The sequence below is a fragment of the Mustela lutreola genome, chromosome 7, assembly GCF_030435805.1.
Source record: "Mustela lutreola isolate mMusLut2 chromosome 7, mMusLut2.pri, whole genome shotgun sequence".
Classification (NCBI taxonomy): Eukaryota; Metazoa; Chordata; class Mammalia; order Carnivora; family Mustelidae; genus Mustela; species Mustela lutreola.
This window is the reverse complement of record NC_081296.1, coordinates 143,262,499-143,277,081: the sequence shown is the minus strand read 5'-3', so window position 1 is coordinate 143,277,081 and position 14,583 is coordinate 143,262,499. Positions and strand designations below refer to the sequence as shown.

Genomic DNA, 14,583 nt, shown 5'->3' with positions numbered 1-14,583 from the left:
CAGAACTCTCATTCATGAGATCCAATTTATATTCCTTTTTTTTTTTTTTTTTTTTGCTTTAAAGAAATTTGTTATCTGTCACTTCCAACCAATAGAGAACTAATAAATAAAAATGCAGAGAAGGTGGAAGGAGCTAGACTTTTGAGTGGAATGGTCTTGTATATGAATCTCAAGGGGAGCTTCACTTAAGCTCCATGGGCCTCAGTTTATTTATCCAAACAAAAGTGAGAATAATAGTCCCTAATTTGTAATGTCTTTGGAAGATTACATGAGACAATCCGTGGGAAGCACTTGGCTGCTTTTCTTCCACGTCTCTTTCCTGCCAGACGGAGTCCCGTTGAAGGCGGGACCTCTTAGATTCATCCCCTGTCCTAAGCTTAGCACCCGGTTCTTCACAAAAGTCTGCACCATTAGGCTAATTAAGGGCACCTCTGGCCTCCATGCCAGCATTCACCTGGCAACCACGGGCGGTGATGCAACTCCAGCCTTATTTTGATATTAAAAAGAAAACGTCAGAGAACTGAACGCAGAGGAAAGTTAACTTGCAGCATTGCTGTGTTTGCTCAAATGTCCTGGAAAAAACCCATTGGTTAATGTCCGGGGGGAGGGGACCACCGAATGGCGAAGGCCACTGGACCCCCTCTAACCATTAACCAGCAGGGAAGCTTGCAAACAAAATTTAGCCGTGGTGCCCCGCAGGCTTACTGTACACATACTAGGGCCCAGGACAGCCAGGTCCAGCCAGTGGTTGCAGCCCGAGCCCTCGGCAAACTGTGAGTAGCACCTGAACCCTGTCCATCCCTCCCGCTCCTGCCCAGCCGCCAGAATGAAGCCATGCGCATCTTGCTTGTTTAATTTTTGTAATGGACTTTGAGCATTAGGGCAGCCAGCAGTGATCTGAGGCCAGGTGTTTGAGAGCGGTGTTATGGGGAGGGTTTTGCAGTTGGTGGGTCACCCATGGGGGCTTGATTCGCCCCCGCCCCCAGCCTTGAAGGGGTTGACACTAAGCCAAGAGCCATTCCCATCTGTCATTCCACGGATGTCCCTAAGCCCAGCCAAGTAACACAAGGGAGTCTGACAGCTGGGCTGGACGGGCACAAGGTAGCGCCCCTGCTGGGGGGGTGCAGGCAGGGACAGCGGTGCCCACTGACGTAGCGGACTGTGCGTGCCCCAGGATCGCACACACCCACTTCCTTGCTCGTCCTCCTGGGGCGAGGACACTGCAGATTCAACAGGACTCCTTGCATGACTCCAAGGCTTAAATGCAGAAGGCCCGAGAGGCTACCTGGCCCATAGCGGCTTTCGTGAAAATAATGAACGCAGTGGGCGTTTACTCTGAGCCTCGATTCACCAATGAGAAACAAGGAGGACACACATGAAATGAAATTCATGAAGACTGTTGACACTCTGCTTGGTAACGTTGCTGGGGACTGTTTGGAGACCTCTTTTCCTCTCATCGCTTTGCTCTCTAGAGAGAAGGGCAGAAGGGCTTGGCACCGGCTCTGAGGGCAGGCTGCAGGGCTTAGAATCTCAGCTCTGGGGCGCCTGGGTGGCTCAGTGGGTTACAGAGAACAGGGCTCCTGGAGGAGAGCTGAGACCTGCGTGTCCTAGGACAAAAGGACATAAGCCAGGCAAGGCAGGGAAAGGTTGGGACTGCAGAGTGGATCCACCGAGGACAGGACTTGGGCAGGTCTGTCTTTGTCCCCAGCTCCCCGGTCAGAGCCGGGCTCCCCAAACAATGGGGAACCTGAAGTGACCCACCCTGCCATGACCCTGGCAGAGGGATGAAAGTCTGGTGTGTGCTAGAGGAAACTGGGTATCCCCAGTAGAGCGGGACTCAGAATTCAAGGGGCCAAATTTGAGGCGGGGGCAGGGCTGTCACCAGGCATGGAGTCATGAAGTGAGGGTGGGAGGGAACTGAGCAGGGACAAGAGACCAAGTAGAGGTGACCACGGATGCTGGAAGAGGTGACGGGCCCCAGACTTGGATGGTGGACTGAGACAGGTACAGGGGAAACAAAGATCAGAAGATCAGAATGGCAGATGAGCAAGGCTGGTGGTGGGTATTATTACTGACTCTGTATTGTACTAAGGAAATGGAGCTCCTAAAACCCTTCTAACTAAGTGATAAGAGCACCAGGAACATCTCTTGCTCTAACATTCAGTCTTTGCCCATGATCCCTGATGCAGAGTTCCTAAATCCCTTGGAATTTCCTGGGTGACCACAGCATCTTTCGTTCTGATGAGGTGAATTTTGGTAGGTGGCGTGGAGAGCATCAGGATGGGGCTGGTCCCAGAAAGGCCAAGCCATGATTAGAAGTTTGGAATTTTCAGCCCCACCCTCCTTTCTCTGGGGAGGGAGGGAGGGGCTGGAGTTGAGCATCCATCCTGCCTGCATGATGAAGCCTCCATCAAAATCCCAAAATACAGGATTTAGAGAGCTTCTGGGTCAGTGACCCCATCTGTATGCCAAGAGGGTGGCCCACACCAGCTCTGGTGCTCAGAACCCTTCTGGACCTCACCCTCTAAATCTCTTATTACATCCTTTGTAATAAACCGGTAAACATAAGTGTTTCAGTGAGCCAGTCTAGCAAATAACCGAACCCAAAAATAAAGTCTCAGGAACCCTGCTTATAGCCAGTCAAAAGGACAGGGTGACAATCTGGGACTTCTGATTGGCATCTGAAGTTGGGGGTGGGCAATCTTGTGGGAACTGAGCCCTTAACCTGGGGGGTCTGACACTACCTCCAGGTGGACAGTGTGAGAATTGAGTTACACTGTAGGATTGTAGATCCGTTGTGGGATTGAGTAGCATTCTCCCTCAGCTAGGGATAAATTGATTGGTGTGTGGGAAACCCACATCACTGGCGTCAGAGTAAAGTGTGCAGTCATGTGTGAGGAAAGGAGAAACACAGGGAAGGTTTTCCTTATACAACCACCTTTTATTATCCATTCATCTACTGATGGACATTTGGGGTGTTTCTCGTTCTTTGGCTATTATGAACAATGCAATCGTGAACACTGGGTTGTACAAATATCTGTTCAAGTCCCTGTTTCCAATTCCTCAGAAGAAGAATCTCTGGATCACATGGTAACTCTATATTTAATTTTTGAGGATCTATCATACCCTTTATTTCCACGTAGCTGTAGCACTTACCTTTCCCACCAGCAAGATACAGTTTCCAGCTCCTCCACATCCAGGCCAACACCTGTTTTCTGTTCTGCTGTTTGTGGTTTGACTTGGTTTAGTTTTTGAAACAGCCATGCAAATGGTATCTCGTTGAGGTTTTGAGTGGTGTTTCCCTGATGACTCTAATGTGAACCTCTTTTCATGTGCCTGTTGGCCATCAGTATATCTTCTTTTGAAGAAATGTCTACTCAACAACTTTGCCCATTTTTTGCATTGTATTTTTTTTTATTTTTTTAACTTGAGTTTTATGTAATCTGGATATTAATCCTTTATCAGATACGGGATTTTCAACTATTACCTCTCATTTTGTGGGTCGCCTCTCTACTCTATTGATAGTGTCCTTGGGTGATCGAAAGATTTTAATTTTAGAAAATCCAATGTGTCTTATTTTCGTTTTGTTGTTTGTGCCTTTATTTTTTTTTTTTAAGATTTTATTTATTTATTTATTTGACAGACAGAGACTACAAGTAGGCAGAGAGTCAGGCAGAGAAAGAGAGGACGAAGCAGGCTCCCTGCTGAGGAGAGAGAGCCTGATGCAGGGCTTCATCCCTGGACTCTGGATCGTGACCCGAGCAGAAGGCAGAGGCTTTAACCCACTGAGCCACCCAGCACCCCTTGTTTGTGCCTTTAATGTCATGTCCAAGAAATCATTCTTTTTTTATTTTATTGTAAATAGCATAATTGTTTATTTCCTTTTCGGTTTGTTCATTGTTAGTATGAGAACTGATGTGGGGGGTGTGTGTGTGTGTGTGTGTGTGTGTGTGTGTGTGCCGGTTTTGTAGCCTGCTGCTTTGTTGAATTTATTTCTTAGTTCCAGCAGGGTCTTTATGGAATCTTCAAGGTTTTCTACATGTGGCTATGATGTTGATCAGGTTGCCTACGGGCAGAGATCATTTTACTCCTTCTTTTCAAACTTGGATATCTTTTATTTCTTTTTCTTGCCTAATTTCTCTGGCTAGGACTTCCAGTACTGTGTTAAACAGAAGAGGCAAAAGTAAGCATCCTTCCTTGTTCTGGGAATCTTAGATAAAAAGCTTTCAATCTTTCACCATTACATTACAAAAAGCTGTGGCTTTTTACAATTTCTTTTATATTGAAGTAGTTTCCTTTAGCCTTAGTCTGTTGAGTGTTTTTATCTTGAAAGGGTGTGTTGAATTATGCCAAATGCTTTTTCTGCATCAGGTGAGATGATCATATTTTTTTTTCTTCCTTCTGTTATAGCATGTTAGTTGAGTTTTGTATGTAGAACCATCCTTGCATTCTAGAAATAAACCCCATTTGGCCATGCTGTATGTTGCTGAATTCTATTTGCTAGTTTTTTGTTGAGGATTTTTGCATCAGTGTTCATAGGCATTATTCATCTGTACTTTTCTGTCCTTACCACACCTTTATCTGGCTTTGGTATCAGGGCAATGAATGACTTAGGAAATGTTCCACTTCTCTGGTTTTTTGGAAGGAGAATTCATGTGATTTCTTTAATGTTTGGCAGCATTTAGTGGTTAAGCCATTTGGTCCAGGGCTTTCTTTTTTGGGTTTTCAATTCTGATTCAATTTTCTTACTACATACAGGCCTATTCAGATTTTCCATTTCTTATGATCCAATCTTGGTAAGTTTTGCATTTCCAGAATTTTTTTCATTTTCTCTAGGCTATCCAGTTGGTTGGCGTGTAATTTTTTTGTAATAGTTTTTTATAATTCTTTTTTAAATGTATTTATTTTTATTTGGGGGGGAGAGAGGAGACAGAGAGAGGGAATCTCAAACACACTCCCCACTGAGCATGGAGTCTGATGCAGGGCTCAATCCCAGGGTCCTGAGATCAAAACCTGAACCAAAATCAAGAGACACTTACCTAACTGAGCCACCCAGCTGCCTCTCTTATAATTATTTTTATTTCTGTAAGAATTGGCAGTAAAGTCCCCATTTTCATTTATGATTTTAGTAATTTGAGACTTCTCTTTTTTTCCTTACTCAGTTTAGCTAAAGGTTTGTCAATTTTGTTCACCTTTTTGAAGACCATATTATATTAATTCTATATCACCATAGTATATTATACTATATCAGTTAGATATATTATATCCTGGTTTCATTGATTTTCTCTAGTTTTTCTATTCTCTATTTTATATATCTGTGCTCTAATCTTTATTGTTTCCTTCCTTCTGCTACCCCACTCTCTTTTGGTAACTATTTATATGTAATATCTTTTTCCATCCTTCCACTGTCATATTGATGTCTTTGGATCTAAAATGTGTCTCTTGTAGTCAATGCATAGTTGGATCATTTTTTAAATCCATTCTGCCAATCTCTGTCTTTCAGTTGGGGAATTTTATCCATTTATGTTTAGAGTAATTGCTAATAAAGAAGGACTTCTGCCATTTCCTATTTGTTTTCTAAATGCCTTATGGATTTTTTTTTTGTCCCTCGTTTTCTGAATTACTATCTTCTCTTATGTTTAATTGATTTTTTTGTAGTGAAACATTTTAATTCCCTTCTCATGTCCTTTTATGCATACTCTTGATATTTTCTTCCTGGTTCCCATTAAAATTATATTTAACATCCTAAAGTTGTAACACTCTTATTTGAATTTACGCCAGCTTCACTTTCATAGCATATGAAAGCCCCGCACTTATGTAGCTCCATCGCCACATTCTTTCAGTTATTTAAGTCACAAATCACATCTTTATTCATTGTGTATCCAAAAAACATAGACTAATAATTGCTTTTCATAGATCAGTCTTTTAAATCATATCAAAAATAAAAAGTGAAGTTACCAAGCAAGATTACAATAATATGATTGTAATCATATATAATTGTTTATATATTTACCTTTACCAGAGATTTTTATTTCTTCCTATAGATTATATGTACTCTCTAGTGTCCTTTCATTTCAGCCAGAAGGACTCCCTTTAGCATCTCTTGCAGGAGAGGCCTAGTGGTAATAAACTCCTTCAGCTTTTGCTTATCTGGCAATGTCTAGACTTCTCCCTCAATTTTGAAGGATGGTTTTGCCAGATCTAGGATTCTTGGTTAAGAGTTTTTTCCTTTCAGTTTTTTGAATATATCAATTGGTAGGATATTTCACCCCTCTGGGCTTCCATTTCTGTCTACCTCAAATCATAATAATAATACCTATTTTATTAGTTTGTTAGTGAGGGTTAGTTGAGAAAATATAAGTAAAACACATAGGTTGGTGTTGGGCGTCTTGATACCTGGTGTCAAGTAGGTACTTGAAAAATCATAGCAGGTATCATCATACTTTCAGATGAGGAATTTGAGTCCCAGAGACCTGAGCTGTCCCAGGTCACACAGCCGATGTGGAGAAAGGAAGTGAAGCTTGACTGGGGTGTTTCACAGGGTCTTCTGCCCACCATTTCACCATGCCTCACTGCCTTGGAGACCCTACATTATCTAATGAGAATTCCTGATTTTGCAGGGCCTGACCATCTTGGACAATGCTGCTTTCCCTGTGCACCTATTTCCTCTGGCTGTCCATCAGTGACCTCTGGACCGTCCAGGCTAAGGACCCAGATACTGATGTGAGCACGAGAAGCCCTCACCGGGACTTGGCTCCAAACAATGTTGACTTTGCCTTTATCCTATATAGGCATCTTGTGGCTTCAGCTCCTGGAAGGAATGTCTTCATCTCCCCTGTGAGCATCTCCATGGCCTTAGCTATGCTGTCTCTGGGTTCCTGTGGCCACACACGGGTCCAACTCCTCCAAGGCCTGGGCTTCAACCTCACCAATATATCTGAAGCTGAGATTCACCAGGGCTTTAAGCACCTCCACCACCTCTTCGAGAAGGAGTCAGACACCATGTTGGAAATGGTTATGGGTAATGCTTTGTTCCTTGACCACAGCCTGGAGCTTCTGGAGTCATTCTCTGCAGACACCAAACACTACTATGAGTTGGAGGCTTTGGCTACAGATTTCAAGGATGGGGCTGGAGCTAGCAGACAAATCAATGAGTATATCAAAAATAAGACACAAGGGAAAATTGTGGACTTGATATCAAAGCTGGATAGTTCAGCCATGCTCATCCTGGTCAACTACATCTTCTTCAAAGGTACCCCCCTACTCACTCCGTTGCCAAGAATAGTAAGAGCCATCAAAACCCAGGGTGCATTCTTGGACAAGGCCTTTGATCTTACAAAGCACACTTTCAACTGTGAATCTCCATCCTCACCATGATCCTATTAGGAAAGTAGAATATATCATCTTATAAGTGATCAAAATAACACCCAAAAGAATTGAGCAACTTGCCCAAGCTCTTACAGGTTTTTTTGAGGCCAAACATGCAATCATGAACAGACTGGCTGACTCATGGTCGAAAAATATTGGCTGAGTGCTGGCTGTGCATCAGGCACTGGGCCAAGAGCTGGAAACACAGCCTATGACCAGACAGACATAGCCTCTGCCCCCCAGGAACTCCCCCCAGATGCACCCTATACCACACACTTCCCCAGCACTCACAACCAGCTCTGACCAAGTCCCATCTTAGCCAAACTTCAACTTGTCCTCATCAATTTGAAGCAGAGTTTTCCAAAGTTCTTGTGCGTAAAAATCACCATGGCAACTTGTTAAAATTATAGATTTCAGAGATCATACCAGACCCACTGAAGCAAAGCTTCTGCAAGAAAGTCCTAGAATTTGTGTTTTTAAGAAGCCCCGCCCCCAATCATTTTTATGAACACAAAATTTGGGGATACATTGTCCTTGAGAAGAAAATCTCTGCTTCTTAGTTGATAGCACTGGTTCTCAACCCAGGGTGATCTTCAACCACCTTCAGGGACACTTGACCACGTCTAGAGATATTTTGGGTTGTCACAGTTGAGGGTGGGGTGGGGTGGGGTGTGTTCCTGGCATCTAGTAAGTAAAGGCCAGGAAGTGCTGCAAAACAGGACAACTCCCACATAATATCTGCTCCAGAATGGCCATTACCCCTAGGCTGAGAAACCCTGGCCTAAAGTCATCTAGTTCTCTGTCCTTTCCAGTCTCGTATCTGGAGTGATATCCTCGTATCAGGAATCTTCTTTGCTTTCTCCAATTTGCCCCCATAAATTCTTAAGTTTCCTTACCACGAGGCCTCCTGGCTTGAGAATTTTCAAGAAGAACCCCTTAAAGTAGAGGTTAGATCCCATTCTGTATTTTGTTTTGTGCCCAACTGGATATGCTACATTTTCTTCTAGAAAAGATATACTCAGGAAAAAACAATAGCAAACTTTTAAGGATGAAAAACCTAACACTGAAAAATACTCACTTTTTTTTGCTGTGAGTTGGACAAGTTAGTCACAAAACACCGCCACCTTTGGCCCAGACAGCCAGACTGTGATATCACACTCAGCCATGGGGTGGAACAGGCACAGCCTCAGGGTCTGTTCTGGCCTTGGGGTCCACAGACCCTGCAGGCAGTGGGATGGAGAAGGGTCTGCCTCGAGCTCAGCACTGGCCACCCTCAGGCAGCCTCAGCTTGGAAACAGAGACCACACAAGGACTCCCAGGGACAGCCAAGAAACCTAGGACCCCCAGGGGGATGCAGGGTCCTCAGTCACCTCCAGACCTGGGGAGTTAACCTAGAGCATTGGAGGCCCTGGTGAGGTCCACCCATGTCTTTACACATCCAGAATTCTGTCACCTGTAAGAAAACTCATAGTTGCTTAGAATAAGCCCAGAAGGGCCAAAAAGGCTCTGCAAATGGACCTCACAATCAGGCAGGCTTTGGCTCTAAGGAACAATCGGCCTTCCATGAAAGATGACCAGTAATGAAAGCCTGGTCTGTGAAGGTAGTAAGTTCCCCATCACCAGGCAGACAAAGAGGCTGTGTGATGCCATTGTGGAGCATGGGGGAAGGATTCAAGTCCAACTGTGGGTTGGAGCATGGGAGCTTGAAGGCATCATCTCATCCTGACTTTGCCTTGGGGCCACATAGAAGGTCAGGAGCCTCCCTCAAGGCAGTAGACACAATCTGCTGGGCAGCCAGGCTGCCTGCTGGACTTCTGTGGCCAAACGTCAAGGCGTGGGCATGGAATGGGTGGTCCGTTTCTCCAAACCTCTCCCACCCCGACCTTGAATTTGCAGCCCAAGTTCCATCTGGCACCATTTCCAGAACCCTCCTGTCTAGGATCCACCCTAGGCTCGGGGCGTGAGGGCGGGCAGCCAGGCAAAGTCTGGCTTACTGAATTCTACCCCCAATTCCAAGGCTATTCTCATTTGTCTCCCTCCTTCTGTTTCTTAGAGGCTCAGAAACAGAGTTAATAATCCCCAGCCCAGTTCAAGAAGTGGAGGACAGAATAAGTTTTGAATTTCTGAGCATTTCACAACTTACCAGAAAATTCTAGCCACTCTGGTAAGGACCTTCCAGGGAGCGGCCGCCATGACATTGCTTAGTGTTCTGCGGCCACCCAAACTGTGTTTTCCTCCGGCTCTCACAGGCCTGTCTCCTTTCTCCCTTCCTTCCCAGGCACATGGGAACAGCCCTTCAACCCAGGGAGCACCAGGGAGGAAAACTTCTACGTGAACGAGACCACCGTGGTGAGAGTGCCCATGATGGTCCAGTCGGGCCCCGTCAAGTACTTTCAAGACCCAGTGCTCTCCTGTCAGCTGGTCCAACTGGAGTACACGGGCAATGAGACCGTCTTCTTTGTCCTCCCAGAAGAAGGAAAGATGGACACGGTCATCACCGCGCTGAGCAGGGACACCATTCAGAGGTGGTCTGAGTCCCTGACCATGGGGTAAGCCCTTATCCTTCTCCCACAGAAAAGCACTTGGATCAGGAGTGGCTCAGGAAGGTTTCCAGAGCAGGTGCCCTGCCTTGCCCTTTCTTCCTTCCTTCCTTCCTTCCTACGCAAATGGAACTGCCTGCTGTATACCATGTGCTAGGCTTACCAGAAAGGATAGAAGGTGAATAGGACTTCAAAGACATGCACTCTAGAGCAGAGAAAAGGCTTCTGGTAGAATCCATAGTGCACCATGACATCGGTGTTTTCATAGCAGGAGAGGAAAGGAGATAGGTGTGAAGCTGGGTGGGGGGGAGGTGGGAAGGCCTGGCTGCCCCAGGGGACCGCGGAAGGAGCTGCAGAACAATCACTTTCCATCCAGACTGTGTGTTAAGCCCGAGTGGGAGTGGAAGGCATCCAAGAGCGTGCATGGAGGAGGGATGGGCACGAGCCAAATCCAGGGGGCCATGCCCAGGGCACCCGCAGAGTCAGACAGCAGCTGCACAGAAGGAGACAAATTCTACTCGAATGAAATATGTAAATCAAGAGCTTTGAAGGCAGAAAATCTGGAAAGAAGCCCTCTACTTTAATATATACGTAGGTTTTTGTGCTTTATGGTTTTGAGTTATTTTTATTTTGAGTTGTAGCCCCAGAGCACTGCTCAATCCTGGACCTTCTGGAAAGGTTAGTCCAGTTCCTGCAGTAGACGTGGAAGTGCCTGGGAGTTTGACCTCCTGTGGGGAAGAGCTGCGGAGGCTGCTCCGTGTTTCCAGGAAATCCCTTATAGCGACATGGGGGGAGCCAGAAGTGTTCTCAGAGTCCTGGACCCATTGTACCTGACCTTGAGCATGGGGTTGGGGATGAGGTGGGTAGGCGTGCATGTGAGCCTGTGTTTGGGTGACCTGAGGGGTCCTGTGGCTGGCTTCTCACCATTTCATTTGCCCCCACGCCTTCCAAGGGAGCCAGTAGTTCAGGAACCCTGTCGCCAGCTGGTGATTGCACACCCGGGATCACACCAATTCTGGCTCCTAGTCTGTGGGAAATGAGAAGGATGATCTTTCTTTTTACACCAAAAATAATCTCTTCGCCAAAACACTTTAGCTTAAAACATATCAATAACACATGCCATTTTCTTCTAGATTTTTTAAAAATAAATCTCCAAGGCAGACTCTTGCACATTTAGGCGACATATGTGATCGGGCACGAGTTCTCTACTCCATCCCAGGGATGCCCCCCTAGCCCTAGAAGGCAGACCCTATGGTTCCTCACCTCTAGACTTGTGTTATTCAGCCCTTCTCCCACTTCACCCCTCCTGGGATCACCTACCCCCCTCACTGGAGTGCCGCCCCTCAGGGTCGGGCTGCTGCCCACCGTCTGGGGAAGCCTCCTTGCCCCACACAGAGCTTGTGGGCACCCTTTCTTCCTCCCTCCATCTCCCCCCTTCTCCCTCCTCCCTTCTTCCCTCTCCCTCCTCCCATGAGGCAAGGACGCTTTAAAGCAACCAGTCGAGGCCTCTCCACAATTCTGCTGCTTCCCAGTGGCGTGACTTTGAGCTTCTCGTGAGTTCAGTTCTTTCCATGTGGTTGTAGAAGACGTTGGCCTCACCCTCCTAAGGTTGCGGGCGCATGCGAGCATTAGACATCCTACAGAAGCTAAAGGACATCTGCCAGGGGTCTGGTATAGGCCAGTCTCCCTGACTGCCAGTTGTCCTGCCCTGTCCAGCACCCTTGTCGGGCGCTGCCTTGCTGTGTCCGTGAGACAGGACTTGGCTAAAACCACACAGCGCTAGTGGCAGGGCTGGGGCCAGGATGCTGCTTCCAGCTGGGTGCCCCCTCCACTCCTCTGCTTCTGTCCAGAGGTGCTTGGGGGACCACAGGGACTTGCTCAGGGACCCTCTTCTTCAGTGTCCAGTGGCATAGCTCTACCACGGGCGGAATCAGCTCAGAGAATGAGGTGAGAAGAAAAGATTGAGCTGTTCAGAGGCCCTGAGAGAAAATTGCCTGTGTGATGGTGGGAGAGGCAAATCCTACGTCTTGATCTGTCCCTTCCCCTTTTCTGCAAGGAGCAGGTCTGGCTGGGAGACCGGGTCTGGAGGGACCGCAGGGGAAACAAGTCAGCTGGCCCGGCCCAGTCCCAGGAAATTCTAACCCCATCTGCTTACCCCCAAGCAGCCAGGTAAACCTGTCCATCCCAAAGGTGACCATCTCCGGAGCCTACAACCTCAGGACCATCCTGGGGGCCATGGGCATTGCAGACTTCCTCAGCAAGGAGGCGGATTTCTCCGGCATCGCCCGAGAGCCCCAGCTGACATTGTCAGAGGCAAGTGTCCCTAAAGTCCATCTTTTTTCCCCACACATTCACAGTACAAATAATAATAAGGAACACGGGGCCCCCCATGAATAAGTCTCTAAGCCCCAGGCTGTCTGCTCCACACCCCTGCTCTTACAACAGGGTAAATGGAAGCTCAGCGGGAAAATGTGATATCCCCAAGGTGACACGGGAACTAGTGACAAGGGTCCCCCCGACACCAAATAGGAACCAAAGAAATGGGAAATGTCTGAATGCGATCCCATCAGACAGTCTAGCCACCACATTCTTTCCCTTCGGTCTTCAGCTTTATGTCCTGTGGGTCCCTCAGTCATTCAGGAAACATTTACTGGACGCCCACTCTGTGCCCCGAACTGCTGGGCACCGTGTATGCCTCCATTACTGAGACATGGTCCAGCCCTCACAGGATCTCACCGTTGTGTGGGTGGCCAAACAGGAGAGGGGACAGGAGACTGCTGAGCAGGCAGCCACCTCTCCGTCCAGCACTCAGACTTGGACCATTGTGGCGCCCAGCACAGAGTCTGAGCTCCATGAAATGCCTGTTGTGTGAAGGATTGAGTCAAGCAGCCCCCTGTAAGGGGAGCCCCTCCTTATAGAGGAGGAGCCTCTGGCTTGGGAAAGGTAGTTCACTCACCAGGGCCACGGAGCTGGTGAATGTCAACCTGACGTTTGGCCTGGGGTCCATTTGACTCAAAACCTCATTTCCCAAGACACACCCGCTCGGCTTCTTCCTGCACCTGTTGGCAGAGCTTTTCAGAGCCTCGGGCTCCTCACTGTCCGGTCAGGCAGAGCCCCTGCCCCGAGAGGATGTTAATAACGAGCCAGTTCTGAATTGTTGAAGGTATCTGATACAAGCTATACAAGCGTCTTGCTGATTTCAGAATTCCTCCTAATTCTGAGCACAGCAAGAGACCATTCAACAGCCCCTTTCCATCGTGAGCAGGCAGAAGCATTTTGCAGAGAGGGGCCCCTAGGGTTTGGCTAGCGAGGCGCAAAGGAAGGGAGGTCAGCCTCGCCCGGGACCCCGTAAGGAGCGCCTGAGGGGGACACTGAAGTCCAGTGAGTCCCGTGAGCCCCCGATCTCTCTGTGGTGCGCCCCATCTTCCCACTTTCCAGGGAAGAAGTCTTGGTGTGAGCTGAGTTCTGGAGGTGGACACACTCATCCTGGGGCTGCCACTGAGATGAGGAGCCAGCAAGTGACCCTCTCTGAGCCTCTTTGCCGGCCATCAAACCAAGGGTGGGAGGGATGGAAGCGATGGGGCGTGGCAAGCTCCCGGCCGCAGCAGGTGCTCAACGCCCACCTTCGCCCCGTCTCCAACAGGTGATTCATAAGGCCGTGCTGCAACTCGATGAAAAGGGCTTGGAAGGCGCCGACTCCCCCAGGGTCATGCTGCACACGGCGCCCGAGCCTCTCACCTTCCGCTTCAACCGCCCGTTCATTGTCATGATCTTCAACCACTTCACGTGGAGCAGCCTCTTCCTGGGCAAGGTTGTGAATCCGACCTAAGGGTGCCCCCCACCCCCAGGAGCCACAGCCCCGGCTGACCCTGTGTACCGGAGAGCCCACAGAAACGCTCTGGGGGGGGGCGGTGGGAGGTTCCCCCTTGTCTTCTCCAGGTTCTTCTGTCCAAATAAATCACCATCACTGTCAAGGCCAGCAGGTGTGGTTGAAGGGATGAAATGGGACAGGTGACACGCTCCGAATGGCAGCATGCCACCTTGAGCCCTTGACCATCATGCTGTGGTTACAGGGCATGCGGAAGCCAGGGGAAGGGTGTATGGAAACACTATTGTTTTTGTATATTTTTGTTAGTTTGAAATTATTTCTAGAAAACAGGAATCATGCAAGCCCAAACACGACAGAATGACATATTTGAAGTGCTAGGGGGAATGTGGTGACAGCTTCAGAAAAGAAAAAAGGAAGAAACAAAACAATCTTTCAAAAATGAAGGCAAAATGAAGGTTCTTCTCCAGACAAACAAAAGCTGAGAAAGTTCGTCACCTTCCCTAAAGACAATTTTTAAGGCTGGAACGAGATGATTCTAAGGGGAAATTTGGACCTATGCAAAAGAATGAAGAGTTCCGGAAAGGTTATATATGCAAACAAAGAGAAAATGTTGTTTAAAAAAATCTTAAAAATATAACTAACTGTCTAAAGCAAAACTACTGATGGGTTTATTGCTTCAAGCTCAAGGGCTTCCTTTATCCCTGCTCCGCAAAAACTCAGTGTGGACATGAGGTTAAGCTTTGTCAGTAGAAGGTGCTGGAGAAACATTGCCAGAGGAAGAGGCTTACCCTGCTCATTTGGGGCAAAAAGCGTTAACTGAGATAAAGAATTGGATGGATAGATGGA

General features: G+C 47.5%; 1 protein-coding gene across 4 annotated transcripts; it reads left to right on the top strand.

Moving 5' to 3' along the window:
* The first annotated feature begins 664 nt into the window (after positions 1 to 664).
* LOC131836944 (corticosteroid-binding globulin-like) lies at positions 665 to 13,887 on the top strand. 4 transcript variants are annotated; one of them, XM_059183004.1, is made up of 5 exons: positions 665 to 773; positions 6,621 to 7,021; positions 9,647 to 9,917; positions 12,071 to 12,221; positions 13,552 to 13,887. In XM_059183004.1, the coding sequence occupies exons 2-5, from the start codon at positions 6,640 to 6,642 to the stop codon at positions 13,735 to 13,737; spliced, it is 990 nt and encodes a 329-aa protein (XP_059038987.1). In that variant the 5' UTR covers positions 665 to 773; positions 6,621 to 6,639; the 3' UTR covers positions 13,738 to 13,887. The 4 variants fall into 4 exon arrangements, with proteins under 4 accessions (XP_059038987.1, XP_059038986.1, XP_059038984.1 ...); XM_059183003.1 differs by having other exon boundaries at positions 6,621 to 7,252; positions 12,074 to 12,221; XM_059183001.1 differs by having other exon boundaries at positions 6,621 to 7,252.
* The last annotated feature ends 696 nt before the right edge of the window (positions 13,888 to 14,583 follow it).